Below are 18,126 nucleotides of genomic sequence, written 5' to 3' on the forward strand. Positions count from 1 at the left end.
TTGGATGTTAGATTGCCAAGTGACTCATCAAAAAGTCTCATTGGTAAGGCCTTTAAGCCCAGCATACACAAGGAAACATGTTTCTTCAAAAATAGTCAAGGAAACATTATCAGGAAAAATTGTCAGTCAATTTTTTCAAGCAGCATGTGTTTTTTTCCGCCCCACACTTCCAAGGTGGATGAAAGCATTATTGCACTGAGTGGTGCTGCACTTATAATTGCATTAAAACTTTGTAGAAGGTGCGCTGGTTCAAAAGAAAAAGTCAGGTTTTATTAACCAAACGTAAACAAACAGCACAGGACTCATCAGCCCCGGCCTAAAATTGAAACAAGAGTGTTGAGTTATCCACTAGTCTTTTTTAATAGTATTTATCCCTTTTGTACCGGTAATAAGTATCAAGTTACGAGTAAAGTGTGGTGTCAGATTAAAAGAGGCAGGATGCATATGTTTTTATGGAGAAAATCTGGGACCAACACTGTCTGTTGAATTAAGCGAACGTGTCGAGTTACCCACCAGTCGAGTTAACCGAGGTTGACTGTGTTTAGTTTTAAAACTTATGCAGCAGGGGTACTCGATTACATTCTCTGACAGGCCTGATAAGGTAATGTCCAAACCTTGGGGAGCCACAGGGCGTTCCAGATGTGCGTATTGGTGGTGGGTTGTTTAAACTGTCATGGAAATCTGAATATCTTACTATACATACTGTAACAGAACGTTGCAACTCTACTCTTGCACCAATCAACTAATACATCTCCGAAATAACTACTTACAATGATACAATGTCTGATCGCCATTTAATAATTTTTCTGATATTTAAATTACATCTTTCAAACAAATAATTATACAAATACAACTGTAATGCTATTAAAACAGCTTGAAATTGATTTTATTAAAACGAACGTTTTCAGACACCTGTTTTATTTATTAAATGGACGCCTTTATTGATTTAACTAAAACATGTATTTTGTTTACCTACAATTATTTGAACCGTTGTGCATTTACAGCTAAAATATAAATGGCTTTTAAGTTATTTCATTGTGTTGTTAATGGAGACCACCAAAGTGTATACTGGTTAACTATAACTTTTATATCCATAAATATATGTAAGACAACCAGGCCCATAATGGAAGAAATTTGTCATGACACTTTCCCTGATGACATCCCACACTGGCTTCACCTTTCGCTGGCGTGATAGTCAGTCACATGATTTTTTCATTGGTTGACTATCCTATTATTTGTTTATTTAGCAGACGCCTTTATCCAAGACGACTTACAGAGACTAGGGTGTGTGAACTATGCATCAGCTGCAGAGTCACTTACAATTACGTCTCACCTGAAAGACGGAGCACAAGGAGGTTAAGTCACACAATGAGTCAGTGGCTGAGGTGGGATTTGAACCGGGGACCTCCTGGTTACAAGACCTTTTCTTTAACCACTGGACCACACAGCCTTCTATGATGTAATGTTGCCCGAAACTTTGGAGAAAGATCTCCCTTTCTAGTTTTCTGGCAACATGTAGACCCTCGGCTTAGAAGCATTTACAGTACTTGAATCTGTCCATTTGAGCTTTTTTACAGAATTACTTCATAAATATATACAGTATTGACGTGTATCTGTTGTTGACTGTTTCAGTCTTAAAAGTCCTGTACTTCTGCAGTTGCATTCCTTGACCACAAATCGTTAGTCACGTGAAACATGCAGGAGAGTAGTGTGAAAGTACAGCAAAGACAGAGTGAAAGCTGCAGGAAAGCAGTGTGGTGGTGGTTTGAGTTAGTGTGAATCAGGCTACCTTCACGCAGCATGTACTGTACCTTGAAGTTGTAAGTACTTTTAATAAATACTGTACATATGGCTTTCCTTGTTTTCCACCTGAAAAGTCCAACAATGTCTCTTCCGCAGCCATTTAGTCCTTCATTAATATAATTATAGTCCAAAAGTTGGTATTTTCAATGTAATTTGCTGCTGCGTTCAGTGTCCTCCCACTAGTACTAGGCTGTTGCAGTTTTTATAGTAGTTTTCTGTAAATCTTTCTTTCTCAGTCTCTTGCGCGCTCCCTTTCCAAGTCGACAGGCATGCTCCTCAAAAATCTAAAAACAAATGTCCAAAACTATATTTATAAAGTTTGAACTGATACTGCACTAAACGATAATATTGTATTTTTTATTGATTGCTTACTATAGCAATATAAAGCATCCCGACTCTCTCCAATTAAGAATATGGTATTTAATATATAGATTTTCCATCTAATAATTCGGTTGACAAATAATTAACTGGTAGGTTAGGTTGAGGGGGATTGAGACTGTGCCGAGAAGTCCTGTGGATCAAGAATCATTTCGCTTATTCACCAGTCACAAACACACATTGCAAGTGAATGGATTCAGCTGTGCTTTTTATTTTTTTTAAACTGAAAACCCAGACTTATTGGTCACATGTTTCTGGCAATTCTCAGGTAGGCTACAATTAGCTTTCTCAACATTACTGTTATCCATTCTCTAGGTACCGTATGCAGTATATTCACAATTGACGATTAAAATGCCGGGAACCAACAAAGTACAAGAAGCTTGGTAACAAGCAAACTCAAGCTGTGCAGCAAAATTGCTATGCATATTCTTTACGCATTAAAATTAAATATCTTGCGTAAAACACCCAGTATGCAGCTTATCTGGAGCGCTGTTTTTGCTGTAAAAGAAATGTGGTACTGTACATGTAAAAGCCTATGGTTCCCTTTTAAGTACGAAGTGTAACCATTACTGAATGGGTATTTACCTCTTGAGGACCCGAAACTTGAAATAAGATACATCAAAGCTGCTCAATGAGCCTGTGACGCAGTCATGGCCCGCCCCTGAGGACATAAAAACTCTGCAGTCACAGACCGCAACCAATTTTTCCTTTCAAGAACTGACCTGACAGAAGGAGCCTATTGGGTAAGTACTTGTTAGCTAATCATTTTTGCTAATTATTGTGTTTTACATAATTTTATTTACAGACTAAAATAAAAATCTGACTCGCAGTTTTTCGCTATTGTTACCTCAAGAAGACGCTAGACACAATATTAAAACAGAAGCCCTTTCCCCCCTCCCCCAATATGTGCAGTGGCTTGCCTCGGCTGCCTCTGCACCACTTTTGCACAGGTGTTTAAACGCTTTACTCAAACGTTTGCCCGTCCCAGGAATTCCTTCTTTATTGCATCTATAATAGTATAAAGGCAGCCGATTTAATGGATCCATGTCACATTGAAAATGAAATGCCAATTGAAAATGCATGTTATTGAACAGTGCATAATAAAAAAGGAATGTGTTTAGCCCTTACAAGGTTTAATTGAATGTATGCATATAGCAGAAAAAAATTGTATTTATTGAAAAGGGACATGTTTATAAAATGCAAAGGAAATAGATAAAAACTGAAAATATGAAGCTAGAGTATTTACATATTTACGTATTCACAAAAATAAACAATTGCCTGTGGCTGAGTTGTGTGCCAAACATTTATTCAAATACTTAGCAGCAGCAGAGGAAAAGCAATACTTGATTTGACTTTAACACAACTACAAACTAAAAGGCAGATCAAGAGAGGTAGGCTAGATGGGATGCGGTAGTGAAATACTTAAACCCTACATATCACATTCTGACGTGTTTCCAAATTAGCGATTCATTTTGTTACATTTTGGGATAATTCTGTGTCACGAAATGCATCAAGTAGCTTATATTTTGTGGTGGTATACCAGCATCTGTACAAACAAACACATCTATCTATTTCTCGTGTGTTGTTGCTTGCTCAGTTTGAAAAAAAAAAAAAAAAAGACAACTCCCCTACAAAATAATTAATATATTAAAAACCATAGCTGCACTAACGTTCATTTCAACGGCACAAACGAATGAGACACGTTTGGTTCAATTCCGTTATTGTAGGGGGGCTGAGTGACGTCCCTCCCCTAAGAAAAATATTGTTAATATCTTCCAAACTATAACGGCACAAACTAGCACAAACAAATGATATATGACTCAACGTTTGTGCTGTTTGTAGGGGGGCCAACTTCTCAGAGCTGCCCGGGATGATAACCTGGGTGGTGGACCTCTCAAGGAGGGTCCCAGCGGCTCAAAGTGGAGGCTAACCCTGAGGTAGTGAGCCTCATTTGGGAGAGCAGAGATTGATCTCTTGCCTCCCAGGAATCAACCCTCTGTCCCCTCTGGTTCTCCTTAATAGGAGACAGAGACCCGCTGGCGGTAAATGCCTTGGCACACCAGTGGCTGAGGCAACTGTTATTTGCCTTCCTACTGCTCGCCTTGCTCCTGCTGTGTCTGGAGAAAATCAGGCAGGACTGGCACAGAGATGCTTCTAGTAGTCCTTATTGGCCCAGGAGACTGGTTTTAAACCCTAATGCAGCTCCTGAGCGGCCAGACATGGAGACTACCCAAGCAGCGTGAACTGCTCAGTCTGGCACGGGGGACCTTATGGCTAGGGGTCTACTTAAATCGCAGATAATTTACATCTCTTTCGCATGTAGGTGCGTGTGTTAACAGTACAAAAATAGAGATTGCAAGCAATATATCGCCCTCTGCAGGTGCAATTCTAATGGTGGCGCTTCCTCCCGTGGGCTTTGCCTATCTCGGTTTCTTCCCATTGAAATTGCACAACACACGTGGTGCTTGAAAGCGTTTTCTTATTGGATTAAGTGCAGTAATTTTTTTAGTACAGGGAGACAGCACCACCGACCCTGTATTGCACATGTGCAAGAGAGCGAGGATTGAGAGCAGTGAGAGAGCGAGAGATGGAGACAGAGTGAGCTAGATACAATTGGAATTTTGAACTTCACAATTTTAATTATCGCAGTTACACCAATTAGGAAATTATATTTGGAGGAAGCCTTAGTAATTAGGGAGGTAGGAGAGGAGCTCCTTATTTATTTATTTTTTTAATCAACATCTTAACTATTATAAATTTAAAATTTAAATTCTTAAAGCCAGCTTTTGTTTGTATGTCAGTTAGTTTTCAATGTTGTCATAACATTTTGTGCTTAATTGTTATGCTTATTATTGTTATTTATTATGAAATTATTACAATTCTACTGAGAAATTGTACAGTTGTATGCTTATTTCTGGACATTTGTAAGTGATGTACATTATAGTTAAAATACATTTATAGGGGGGATTCTCTTTTTCTTCAAATTACATTGGTGGTTAAATGCAGAACAAGGAAGCACTAGCTATGGTGTATCTCATGTGATATTAATATATTATTTAATTATATTTAACTATAATTCTCCCAAAAAACTCTTTAAAGCAAACATGCATTTTTTTATTAATGAGAGAGAGAGAGAGAGAGAGAGAGAGAGAGAGAGATCCAACCAGTTTGCCCTGCTGTGTGGCGCCGTCTGATCACAGAAAGGGAGGGAGAATAATATGTCTTCAGCTAACCACCCACCTAGGGAGCCTTTTCCACACTAACACCATCAACCTGCGAGCTGCTCTGTGACACCCTTATATACGCAGGTAGGCTCCTCTGACACACACACCAACACACATAAAAGTGCCGTACAGTTGGGTTCAGCCACAGCTCAAACTCACTAATTCTCCACTCGCGCTCCCGCCTCTGCTGCCATAGACCTCACCAGCCGCCACTGGAAGAAAGTTACGATTTCGCAGAAAGAGGGAATAAACATTTTGCCTATTTCCTTTTGAAGTTAAAAACTTGATGTTTAGACAAAGGTATTTTAAGGGAAATGACACAGAATACAGTGCAATCACCTTTTTCAATTTCAAATTTAGCTTAGTCTGTGAAATCTAGCTAATTTTTAAACTACAGTTTCTCTAGAGTATATGTTTATCCAACACCTTCCACCTCCTTTCCAGTCTGACAGGGAGCAGCAACTCCATATGCTGTGCCAAGTGTGGGCCATGGCGTACTAAGTTGACAGGATGAAAAGTTGGAGGCAGTCTGAACAATGTTTTTGTCTGCCCTGGGCCATGGCCAACCCTTTCTAAGCAGACAGACTCCTGAGTGGCGCATTCAGTAAAGGCACTCCGCATGGAGTGCAGGATGCCTGGAGATCGCAGGTTTGAATCCAGGCTATTTCACTGCCGACCGTGACTGGGGGTTCCTAGGGAGCGGCACACAATTGTTCCACTGACGCTTGCTCTTGTTTTATAAACAAGGCTATGTGTTGAAGCACAATTTATTACAATTATGTTGTTTGTAACATTGTTTTATTAAGTTTATTTTATTATTTGTCAGACCCCACTTATCTTTTTCAGCCCCTTTTACATAATTCAAGTTAGAATGTGTTTCTGGTGATTGCAGTGACCTTACTTCAGCATGTGTGTTGTATGCGAAACGGTACTGGCATGCCATGAGGTTACTCCGTCCGTATTGGCTGTTCTAAGAATGGGAGCCTTATCCAGGTTTAAGTACATGTGTGACCTAATTATCTGAATCCACCTCAGTAAAGCTTTTCTGTTTAAAACCATATTAGTTTATTCAAATGAGGAAAACTGAATAGAAGAAACATTAGGCCTATACTGTGCACAGTTATTCTGATCAAAGTATACAAATACTGTATCATTACTGGATGTAGGGCCTTCTGTACTTGATTGATCTCTGGGGAAGTGAGTATTTTTGTTAAAGGTGGCAAGGCTTGTGCACAGTACTTTACTGTATTTCTGTGATGTGAATGAAAACCATAAAGTAGGCTTACTGTAAGTGTAATTGCTTACGATTTGATGTTACTTATTGCCTGGGAGTGAGTGTTTGTACTACTGTAGCATAGTAAATAAGGCTTTGTGTTATTGCAATGTATAATTGTAGCTGAGAGCTTGTCATTGTATTGTATGTTTTGCTTGGTCTGAATGACTGAGTGGGAAAATGAAATATGGTTTAGTTACCAATTTCCTGCTTAATGGTGCTGTACAATTAAACAGAATGAGCACACACCCCAAACAGGCCACTGCATAAAAATAGCCAAAACTGTACATGATCTAGGCCTACTGCTTTACCTTTAATTTAAAATATGAATACTATGCCTTGAAGGAGATAGAGTATAGTGTTAATAGGGACGAGTTTGAGTATTTGAGACCTCTAAACAAAAATCATTGCTCGAGCATTTAATTTATTACCTAAGTACTCAAAATATGTCACTATATGAAAAGAAGTAAAATACATTTCAAAACTATGCATGCATACCGTCTTCACTTGAGAGCAATTGTAAAAAGGAAGGGGTTTGGCAATTGCCTCCAAGTATTTTTTCTAATTGGTAGGGATGGGAATTTTAAATGTTTTAAACGTGTAAACTATGGTCAAACATTTAATAATATGCTAAACGTATAACCGGTCACATGACAAATTTCACCAAACGCATATTTTTTTATTGTATTGTAGTAATTTATCATATACAGTAGTCCATCACGTATCTGACTGGGGTGATGCCAGAATAAGGTGGATATTCTAAGAAGGAAGGGGTTTGGCAATTGCCTTCAAGCAGTTTTTGTAATTGGTGCAACAGAAAGAGTGACACTGCGGCGGGTGTTATCCTCGGTTGATCTGGCGCTTCAGTGGCGCACTCTGTGTTCATGCTGTAGTAGGCATGGCATGGCATACAGTCCACGTGGTAAATGAGCTAATGACAAGTGTTTTTTCTGACGTTTGTTATATTCGCATGGCTAATAAGCTAAATATTTAAAGGGCCATCACAGATTCTATGGATTTCAGACAGATGTATCAATGCTGTGCTGTTTGCTGGGAAGTGAATTTGATTTCTCTTCTGTCTTCATAATTGACAGGCGTCACACAAATATGAGTACATGTTACTTATTCCAATTCATTTACATTTTTTGACTTGTTTTCTGTTACAGAACCATCCGTTTTGTTTATTTATTTATTTATTTATTTATTTATTTATTTATTTATTTATTTTCTCTCGGTATTAGGCGTGATCCCGCTTATCAAACCGCTGTTGCTCCGTGTCTGGACTGATATGATTTTTGTAATGTGTATTTCTTTTTTTAAAGACTGTACAGTAATCAGTAGCCTAGCCTACTACTGTATAAGCAGTGTCTTTGATATTGAAATCTATGTGAATGCAAGGTAAGGAGGTGCAAACTGTTGCTTGATCGATCTAGAGTTGATATACTGCTGTATGTGTCTATTAAAGTAAAGCTTTCCTGCATTATACAGGTAGTTGTTTAGTATCTGCCGGCTTGGTCTATGTTACACACCGACGGTATGCACTATGATACCGGGCTGTACTCTTGATTCTGTTTTGGGAGTTATTCTTTCAGCACCAAGAAAGCGTGCTTGGGAAAGTGATTAGTTTTCTTTTGGTCTGAAAGAACAATTATGATTGCAGCTTACCTGTTTATTTTTTAAACATGTATTACAACTAGTGGTGCTGCTATCACAATTGTTGTTTTGCATATAATCATTATGTAGATGTGGACGGAACTTTGTATGATCGCTGGGTGTTTTCCATTGTTGTAGTAATTCGGAAAGCGCCTGCATTTCACGTCAGTGATTGGGTGAGTGAGTGCTGGAGTGATGTGTGTGGAGTTAAGGCTTGCTTATTGAGTTATTTTGTGCCTCGCAAAACTGGTTTTGTGCTTGGCGCATAATTTCGAACTTGGCAGGATCTTGCAAATTGTAGGCCACGCCCGCCAAATTATGCTACGCATGCATTATATTTGTGCACAGCGAAAACGGATTGTGGCACGCAAAAAGTTTTGAATATGGCACATTTTGCGCATTCGCTTATAATGGCCATTTGCGACGCACATAACCCTCTGCACATTGCACAAACCTTTTGAATATCTGGGCCTACGTCCTTTACACAGTAAAGCGATCAGTTTTCTTTAAGGAATGTTTATCTAGAAAAATAGCTTTGAGCTCATTTCTTCATTGTCTGATTAATATATTGTAATTGAGAAACAGCCATGGTTTTAGTATTGCTAATACTAAAGTACCTTGGTTTTTCACTGAAGCATTGTATTTTCTTTCTTCGTTGGTGCAGTTGCCATGTTGAGTTTCAGCAGAGACACGTGATTTAAGTCGCGTGATGAATAAACTCAACTTGCAAAAAAAAAATGGTATGTCTTCAATTATTATATTATACACCTTAAATGTGTATTTTTGACTAAATTAATATTTTGATTTCCATTTTTACCAGTTTCTGAATTATTATTATTTTTTTTTAAAGGGAAATAAAACAAAAAATGTCAAAGTATGTGATTTTTATTTGTTTACCAGAGTATTTATACTTCTAAATAATGTTCAATTATACAAAGAGTTAAAAACAGCAAAGTTCATGAGCAGCACTCTCCATAGAGGCAGAATCGCCAGACGCCTGCTTCGCCTACCCTGTACTAGTACAGATTCGCTGGTGCCCGAACTAGCTCTGCACGAATGTGACGTGCATTTTTACAGAGGGAAATCAGAGAATCAGCTGCAAGACAGACGTAAACAGGGCTTGAAATTAACTTTTCCATGCACTAAAAGTGGATGGAAAAATCCACCGGCCACACAGACATTTTACCGGCCAACATCGTTCCGGGGGGAGACGACAACAAAAGAAAATGCAAAAACAAGCAGCATTTATGAGCAGTCTCAACAGGGTCTGAAACAATCTGCCTCAGGAGTGAAGATATAGCTTCTGAGATGTGCTGGGCATCTGCCCTATCCACAGACTGCATGCACACAAACTGCACAGTCACCCGCCCTTTCTGGCAAAATCATACATATACTAGCTCCTCTTCTATGATAAGTGCTATCGGTTAAACCATCTGACATCATTGACAGGAACTTTGCACCTTTTATTTTCTCTTGCAGCTGCCTTCTTTCTACGTCAGCAATGTAGTGCATAAATACTCATTCCTAGATTTAGCCCAGTCTGTTCATTAACCCTATATTAACAATAGTTTTAAACAATTTATATAAAAAATGCTATTTTCTATTGTCACACTTTCTGACTGAGGATCTGCTGGTTTTTTCAAGCTTTAAAACAAGTCAGTTCAAGATACAATTAATTCCAGCAAATAGTAAATTCACCAAAATTAATCTTAACTACCAAATAAGAATTTACTTTAACATGGTTGCATTCTAGTTTACTAGCAATCATTTGAATCCCTTTTTCATAGTTTGTAGCACGCAAATTCTTCTTCTTCTTCTTACTGAAAATATTGGACGTGCTATGCTGTATTTAAAAAAAAAAAAAAAAAAAAAAAAAAAAAATCTTGTAGCACAGTAATAATAATAATAATAACAACGTGTTGGACCTGGGGCACTTCATAATATACAAAGTGTTTATAACGGCAGTCGCTGTTTTAAAATTAAAACTTCACCAGTTACACTTTCAGTGAGGTTAAAATGTGCATTTGTTCAGCAAATAATACCCATGCGTTCTCCTTTTTCATCTGAACTTTATAATCAGCTCTATCGACTGCATATACGCAGGGATAAACACTGAGCAGCTTCTCGACAAACAACCGGTCATCCATTTTGGCGTTGTAATAACCATAGCGACGAGGTCAAAGTTCAGTTGATTTGAACTGTCAGCGAGTGCAGTTTGATCAGGGCGACTGCCGGTAGAAAGTATAAACTGCACGGCGACACGACAGCGATGATCGCAGGTCACCTTGCTCTTCAATGACAGTCAAGCGATGGAATATAAACCGGCCGTAATACTTTGAATGCCACATTGTATTCCCATACAATGTTGTCTTTCACCAACATTCCGCATGATTTAGTAAGTGGTTTTATATATCCTTGAGTATCTCTCCCCCCCCCCCCCCCCCAAAAAAAAATGATACAACAAAAGTACAAAAGGGTAATATATTCCCTACTTTGCAGGCTATGAAATGGTTGGTTGTAAAGGTATGCATTTTAGTATTTGATTGGAAAACTGGGTAAAAATCTGTACAATTTATGGTAAATGTGAAATTATTTCCTAATAAATTATTTTATACAGTACTTTATCACCGTATGTCTTCAGGAGAGGATAGTGTTTGAAAGCTATGTAATATCCTATTTTTATTAATTTTTTTATTAACCTTTTTTTTTAATTCACAAAACAACAATAAATATTTCAACAATGCAAGTTGTTCAAATTAATATATAGAGAGACCAAAGATGCATATTTAAAAGTAAAAAATATATAATTTTTACATGTAGAATTGAATTAACTATATACAATACATTCAATAAATACAATGTTTTCACTATACAACCCAAACACTAAATGTTGTAGAGACCCCTATTATAATTCATACTTAATTTAGTACAAATAAATACATTAATGAATACAATTACTAGTTTATCTAAGAATGACACATTTGAGTCATTAATTGGCCTTCAACACAAAAAGTTCCACACATTGAAAAATGGGGACGTTACAGTCTGGACAGTATGAGCTTGTCAGAGCCTAATATTCATTCACAAGTCTGATCATTATTTTCTGCAGTTACCCAAACAAATGTACTACATGGGAACAGTGATTCAAATGCTTGCTAAACTTTATTATTTTTTTGTTATAAAATATAAAGTGTAAATTACAGATTGGAAAGGTTCTAACAAAGTGTGGCCATAAAGAATAAGAATACTGTATCTTTTTAAAGATATGTAAATAGATGCGTGTAAGCCATACAAATAGAATGCAAAAATTCAAGAAAACCCTAGTTTTATTTGTTTTCATTTGGTATATCTAGAACAAATATGATTACACTTATATACAATAGTTTTTTTATTAGTGTGTGTTTTTTTTTTTTTTTCTTCTCTCCTACCTCGTCTCTTCCTGTCTCGGTAGCTAAACTGTCCTCAGGAGCACAACTTTCGGGCTCACTATCTTGGTTGGCAAATAGAAGACCAGCAGCCTGCAGTGCAGTGTGTGTTTTTTTTGCCATTCTAAAAAAAAAAAAACGAGTAATTCAAGACATACACAGACAGCACTGCCAAGGCGATCTTATTTTCTTCAGTGAAAATAATTTTCAGCATTTTTTTCTGAACTGTTTTTGCTGTTCTGTGGTAGCATTTTTATTTGTAAAAAGTAAATCACGGAGAGAAAGGCAGTACAGCCCAAGATGTCTTTGAGGGGGTTTGTTTCTGTAAGTTTCCCACGGCACTCAATCTGACAAGCTACCTGCTATGCTCTTCACACACAGACACTGAAAACATACCAAGTTATTTTCTTGATCGGTTGTCCAGCAAAATATTTTCCACACATCTTTAAATAATATTTGACTTTATTGTAAGTCAATCAGAAAAAAAAAACATTGAATGATAGCATATATTAAATAGACCAATCGAAAGCAAAAGTTGTGGTGACTTAATTTTTTCAATTTTCTTGTTTTTTTAGCCAATATCTTCTGTTTAAAGGTACAGCGGTCTGTCGCAAATTCGCACCACTAGCACAGAGCCACTGGCATTCAAAGTGTTAAGTGTACAAAAACGTACCCGCCACAGACCGAATTAACCCGCAGGTGGTAATTTCGATCTCTGCGCAAATATGCTTTTGTTAATGCTTTGCAAGAATGCTCTCAAAATGATACTTTAATCTTGATGTTGGAGTCTCGATTTGAGGTTGATGTTTATGATAATAACTTGTGAAAGTTACTAAACTGAGTGCGAAGGTTGTTGCCAGTTATTGTGAAAAATGCGCGCATTTTAGCTTTGGTGGGAATGCTGACTGTGATGTCAGTCTATAAAGGAAAAAGAAGCCAGCATATCACATTTTTTAAACTGAAGCGTAAAGGTGGTTTTATACTGGACACGAACGACTGAAGCAAATTTTGTATCTACAAAGTCCAGAAACTTACATGTGACCCTATCCGTATATATTTCCCATATTTGTTATTGACAGCTAGTACAAGCATGGACTGACAGACTCAGTGCTGCTGAAATACTTCTCCTGCGTCGTAGACACCAAAGAAGACAAAGGCTTTGGGTGCACGACATAAAAAATGAAAAGAGCAAGGGAATATTATCACCTAGTGAATGAGTTGCTCCTGGACAGTCAGCAGTTCAAGACATACTTCCGTATGGATTCTTAGCAAATGGAGCATTTGCTCAGTCTGGTGGGAGCTGATATCACGAAGAAGAGAACCAATTTCAGGGAACCCAACGAAGTAAAACAGAGGCTGGCTGTCACATCTTGAGGTAAGAATTTTAAAAACATTATTTCATTTCATGAATTAAAGTTAGTTTGGCAGTGACAAATAAGAAAGATAACTCAAGGCAGAAATTAGTTTCCACTATCCTGTTTTTTTTATCAATCTACACACCTTTAACACACATGCACTAACTAACTAACTAAATAAATAAGTAAATGTGAAAATCATAAGTTTAGCAAATGCGTCTTATATTCAGAAAAAGTTAAACCTCTTAAAGCTACTGCAGGTGGGGCTTATCCTGGAACTGGGATGGGAAATAGTGTTGAATCTGGATGTGGTTTTGTGGCTGATGGGTCGGGAACAGTGGAGGTTCCATAAAGGAAGCAAGGAGGCAGAGGCTTTTCCTCTGATGACGAACTCTTGACTTATTGAATCACAGTACGCCCACTAGTAGAGCGGGTGATCTGAGCACAGGTTTTAATTGGAGGAACGACCCACATCCTCCCGCCCCCTTCTAAAGCGCTGCTGTAAGCAGCTGTATACGCTGTTAATGTAGGAATGAGGATTGAAATTGCTTCAGTTTTGTTTTGCATCGCATCAGTGGTAAGAAACACACTATATGTTATTGTTTTATTTTGGTGCTTGTCTTGTGAAGGGGTCAAATGTGAAATGTAGCATAATGCAGTTGATCGGCTGATTAGGACTCAGTTTGCCATGCACTGAAGGGATGCCATAACTAAAAATTGAAATTGCTAATAAGAACAGGTCATTTAATTTGGCAGTAGAGCATTATGTTTGAGATTACATATTTGAAGGGAAAATGTAAAACTTTAATTGTCATGCATACTAGAGTATTTCTCAGCTGAAATTTAAAGATCATATTCTCTAAAAAAAAAAAAAAAAAATCACTCAAAACATTCAGTCACGAACATGATAATAGGCTATTTTTTTCACTCCTTTACTTTAAGATAAATTCATTATTTTTACAATTTTGATCACATTAATATTTTAACAAATTAACATTTTTCTATTTTTTCAGGTTCTGGCTACAGGGGATTCATATGGACGCCTAGTCTGCAGCTACCGCCTAGGGATACAGACAGTTTGTGTTATTATTAAGGAAACATGTCAAGCAATTGTGAAGCTCTTATTGATATATACATGCCAAAACCAACAGAAGCTGATTGGAAAATTATCGGCAAACGGTTTGGTGAGCGCTGGAACTTCCTCAACTGTATCGGTGTAATTGATGGGAAGCACATTGCTATACAAACAACCATTTAACACAGGCACGCAGTTCTTCAATTACAATTTGTCCATCTACTCGTGGCACTTGTAGAAGCTGACTAAAGGTTCTGTGTCATACAATTGGGAGGTTATGGAAGAACCAGTGATGCTGGCGTTTGTTCAGATTCTGCAATGGGTAGAGGAGTGGAGGTCAAGGCGATGCATGAGCCATCTGACAGCTATCTACCAGATGCGCAAAAGCTTGACCATATGTCATGAGGGGGATGCAGTATTCCCTCTGAAGACGTATTTAATGAGGCCATATTCGGGACGCAATCTCCCTCACGATAAGATTTTCAACTACCGCTTATCAAGAGCTCGTAGGATTGTTGAAAATGCCTTTGGCATACTTGCTGCCCGGTGGCGCATATTATTGGAGGATTAACCCTTTGCGGTCCATTTATTCAGCGTGTCTCAGGTGCGTTGGGTCCAATTTATTTTCACACGTGCAGTTTATTTTAGACGCGTTGTTTGAAAGTGTTTTTCTTCACAGTAAAACAGGTACAAAAGGCATTGCATGTCAACAGGACACTCAGTACTGCATCTCCAGCCCCGCCCCACCCCTTGTTCGCTGTATTTTTCACATACCTCTTCATAGTCGTGCATACTGATAAATCATCTCCTGATCACTCGTTTTATCACCAAACTCCTCAATAATGTGATCCAAGTCATTATTTTATTATTAGAACATCTCAAAAAGCTCTGCAAATGTCTGTGATTCATTGAGCGCTGGATGCAGAAGCAGCTATCTTATTTGTTTTATGTCTGTTATCTCTGTGGTGCCGGGGCTATGTGTATTGCTCAGATTCCCCCGTTTTTTTTTAAAGCAGCACAAGAAACATTTCAATAAAGAATACAAACAAATAGTATCTGTACTTCTAATTTTATTTAAACAATGCTTTTGTTGCCAATAACATTGTTTGAGATTATTTGTTACTCATTTCCTGTTGCTCGTTATTATAGGGTGATGCAAAATGTTTGGCCATAGTTTAATTGTGAAATATCTTAAAATAACTATTTCTAGACTAAAAAGAAGCATTTTTTACAATGAAAACAATACCACCCTACCCATAACCACGTCTTCTTCCTCCATATTCAGAAACATCTGTCTGATTCTATAAATCTCATAAATGTTTTACGTAACTTTTGTGTTGCCAGTTACAGTTTTTGAAAAGATTTGAAAACGTACAATCTATGTTAACGTTAAATTGTACATAGAGGCTTTATGTAGAAGTGACATTGTCAAAGCCTGTGTAATGCAGTTTACTAATAGGTTGTGCTTCTGTCTGTAACAACCAGTTGTGTCTTTGTCTGAACAGCAGAGTAAACTGTTTTACATTAATGGTATTTCAGTGCAGTGATTTATACATATAAAATAAATGGTTGTGTGAATTATTTTTATTATTATTATTATTATTTTTTTTTTTTAAACTGCACTGACATGTACGATTTAGTGTGGGACTGCTGTAATACTAATTTGACAAGATTATATATATATATATATATATATATATATATATATATATATATATATATATATATATATATATATAGTATTTCAAAATTATCAGGCGGAAAGTGACGGAATGAGAAATCATCCTGTTGATTTTGGTTGCATATAAAACATGCATCAAGTGTAATCCTATAGTACAGTGGTAGTGTATTTGTGCATTTGCAAGCAGGTGGTATTTATAGAATAAGTGTAAATATGTAAATTCAGCTACAGTGGGTTTACAGATGGGACTTCAGTACTGTGGGCTTTTTTGTGGGGGAAAAAAAATACTGGCAATAGAACCTATATTGACGTTTTATAAATAAAAACCTGTTTTCCAACATATAGGGCACAACATATTTCTCTTTTCTAAAAAAAAAAAATGTCCAACAGAATGGTGCCATGTTTCAGTTCAGCAGTTCCTCCTGTAATGTACAGCCTATCTTATACTGTTTTTGTGTCTATGTAGCATGCTGAAGGTCTACCTCGCTGTGAAGATGAGAAAATGGTTCCGGTGCTAACGTCAAAAAGAGCGAGTGAACTCCCGGTGAATGAAGTAGTCTGCATTTTACAGGTATGTTTCCGTGTCTGAAAAGAAAATCAAGTACTTTTAGAAGGCAGGTGTTTTGACATGGGTAAGGGTCATAGGGGGTACGCAGGATGACTTGTACGTAGGGCCCTGTGAAAATTGCGATTTCAAGGGCTGCGTGGAATTTGTGAAATTAGCCCAATACTGCGATTTTTACAAAATTAAGAAATAAAAATGTAATTATTTGTAGTTAATACAAAAAAAAAATCAAATTAAAGAAAAACTGTACAGCTCTGACATGTGCCTGTGTGTAATATTCACCAGGCATACAGTGCTGTGCAGTGATTGTCATGTGACTATATGCAATTTAAGCGGGAAATTAAAATACTACACACTGGAAACAATAAAATGGATGTTTTTAAAAAGGCTAAAAATGTGTCTGCAGCAGATCATGTAAACCAGTATCCAGCAGGAGTTTACACAGCAATGGAGGTAAGCTCTTCTGTATGACCTGCAACGTTGCTGTAGATCACTAACGAAACTTGTCTGTTGACAGCAAGTATTCACCGAAAGAGAAAGGCGGAAATCCAGAGCAGTAATAAGACTGCTTTACTTGCAAAGAAACAAACGATGACTTCCATATTCCAAAAGTCCACTTACTAAATTGACGTGACAGAGGCGTTTGTTTGTGCAAATATCCCTTTTGAAAAGTTGGACAACCAAAAGTTACGGAAATTCTTCAGACAGTGTAGTAAATGGTGGAGCAATTCCTTCATCAGCCAAGCTGAGACGTGAATACTTACCTGAAGTTGCCGAGTATGACAAGCAGGAGATTATGGAATTGGTAAAACAGTCTGGTTGCTTGTCAGCGATCACTGGCGAGTCGACTGATGCACAAGATCAGTATGGGTTACACACATTGTATTTGTTTTGCAAAACCTAAATGGTGAACGTGCATCTGACGTACTAGAACTGAAAACTGTCCTTGCAGATAAACTTTACCTACAGGCTGTTAATTACAACACCAATACAAGCTATTGTAAAGTGCTTGAATAATTTATGTTAATTTTGATATCTGTGCATTTATCTGTATATTTGTTGTTTTAAAAAAAATAATAATCATCTGTATAGATAATTTGTAACATATTTCCGTGCACATTTCACAAAATATGATACTTTACCTGTGACACTGCCGTGAATTTTAAAGAAAATGTCCGCGATTTTCACAGAGCCTTACTTATACGGTATTATATATTCTCTCTAAACTACATTTATTTAGCAGGTCAAAGTTACAGTCTGACCTATAGTTTTAAAATTATCATCCACCTGAACGCACGCCTAATTTCAATTGAACATGTTTCCATTACTAAGGCGTGCTGCATTTTAGTAACAATAGCGACTGGTTGAATTGTTTTCGGTGTTTCATAGAATTAACTGAGCACTTCTATCAAAGCTACTCTTTTAAGAGCCCTGTTTTGTCAGGTGAGGTCTCTGCCCCCATGATATAAATACGAATGGCGCATTAGGCTGAGCACCATCTTTCTTTCAGCCTGCCTGAGGAAAGGAGTGAGCTCTGACTTTGTCAAAACTTCAGAGAAGTTGATACATATTTACTTTCTCTCATTTCAAAATTGAAATAATTTCACTTTAAGCTGATCATTTTTTCTGATCATTAAGTCCCCCCCACGACCTTGCCCTTCCCGCCCCTTTCTTGGGATTCAGTCCTTTGCTGT

At 37.4% G+C, this 18,126-nt stretch overlaps 1 protein-coding gene across 4 annotated transcripts in view; it reads left to right on the forward strand.

Annotated features, from left to right (window-relative positions):
• LOC117435812 (calcium-transporting ATPase type 2C member 1) overlaps positions 1-18,126 on the forward strand; it is a 78,148-nt gene that overhangs the window by 10,746 nt on the left and 49,276 nt on the right. For 2 of the 4 annotated variants that reach the window (XM_059013061.1, XM_034059253.3), the window contains exon 2: positions 16,334-16,438. In XM_059013061.1, coding sequence (XP_058869044.1) covers positions 16,370-16,438 — 69 coding nt within the window. In that variant the 5' untranslated portion in view covers positions 16,334-16,369. Of the gene's footprint in view, positions 1-2,904; positions 2,925-6,496; positions 6,603-16,333; positions 16,439-18,126 lie in introns of those variants that run through there. The other 2 variants (XM_059013055.1, XM_059013047.1) reach the window with 2 other exon arrangements.

Source organism: Acipenser ruthenus, chromosome 3 (genome assembly GCF_902713425.1).
Source record: "Acipenser ruthenus chromosome 3, fAciRut3.2 maternal haplotype, whole genome shotgun sequence".
In the NCBI taxonomy this organism is placed as follows: domain Eukaryota; kingdom Metazoa; phylum Chordata; class Actinopteri; order Acipenseriformes; family Acipenseridae; genus Acipenser; species Acipenser ruthenus.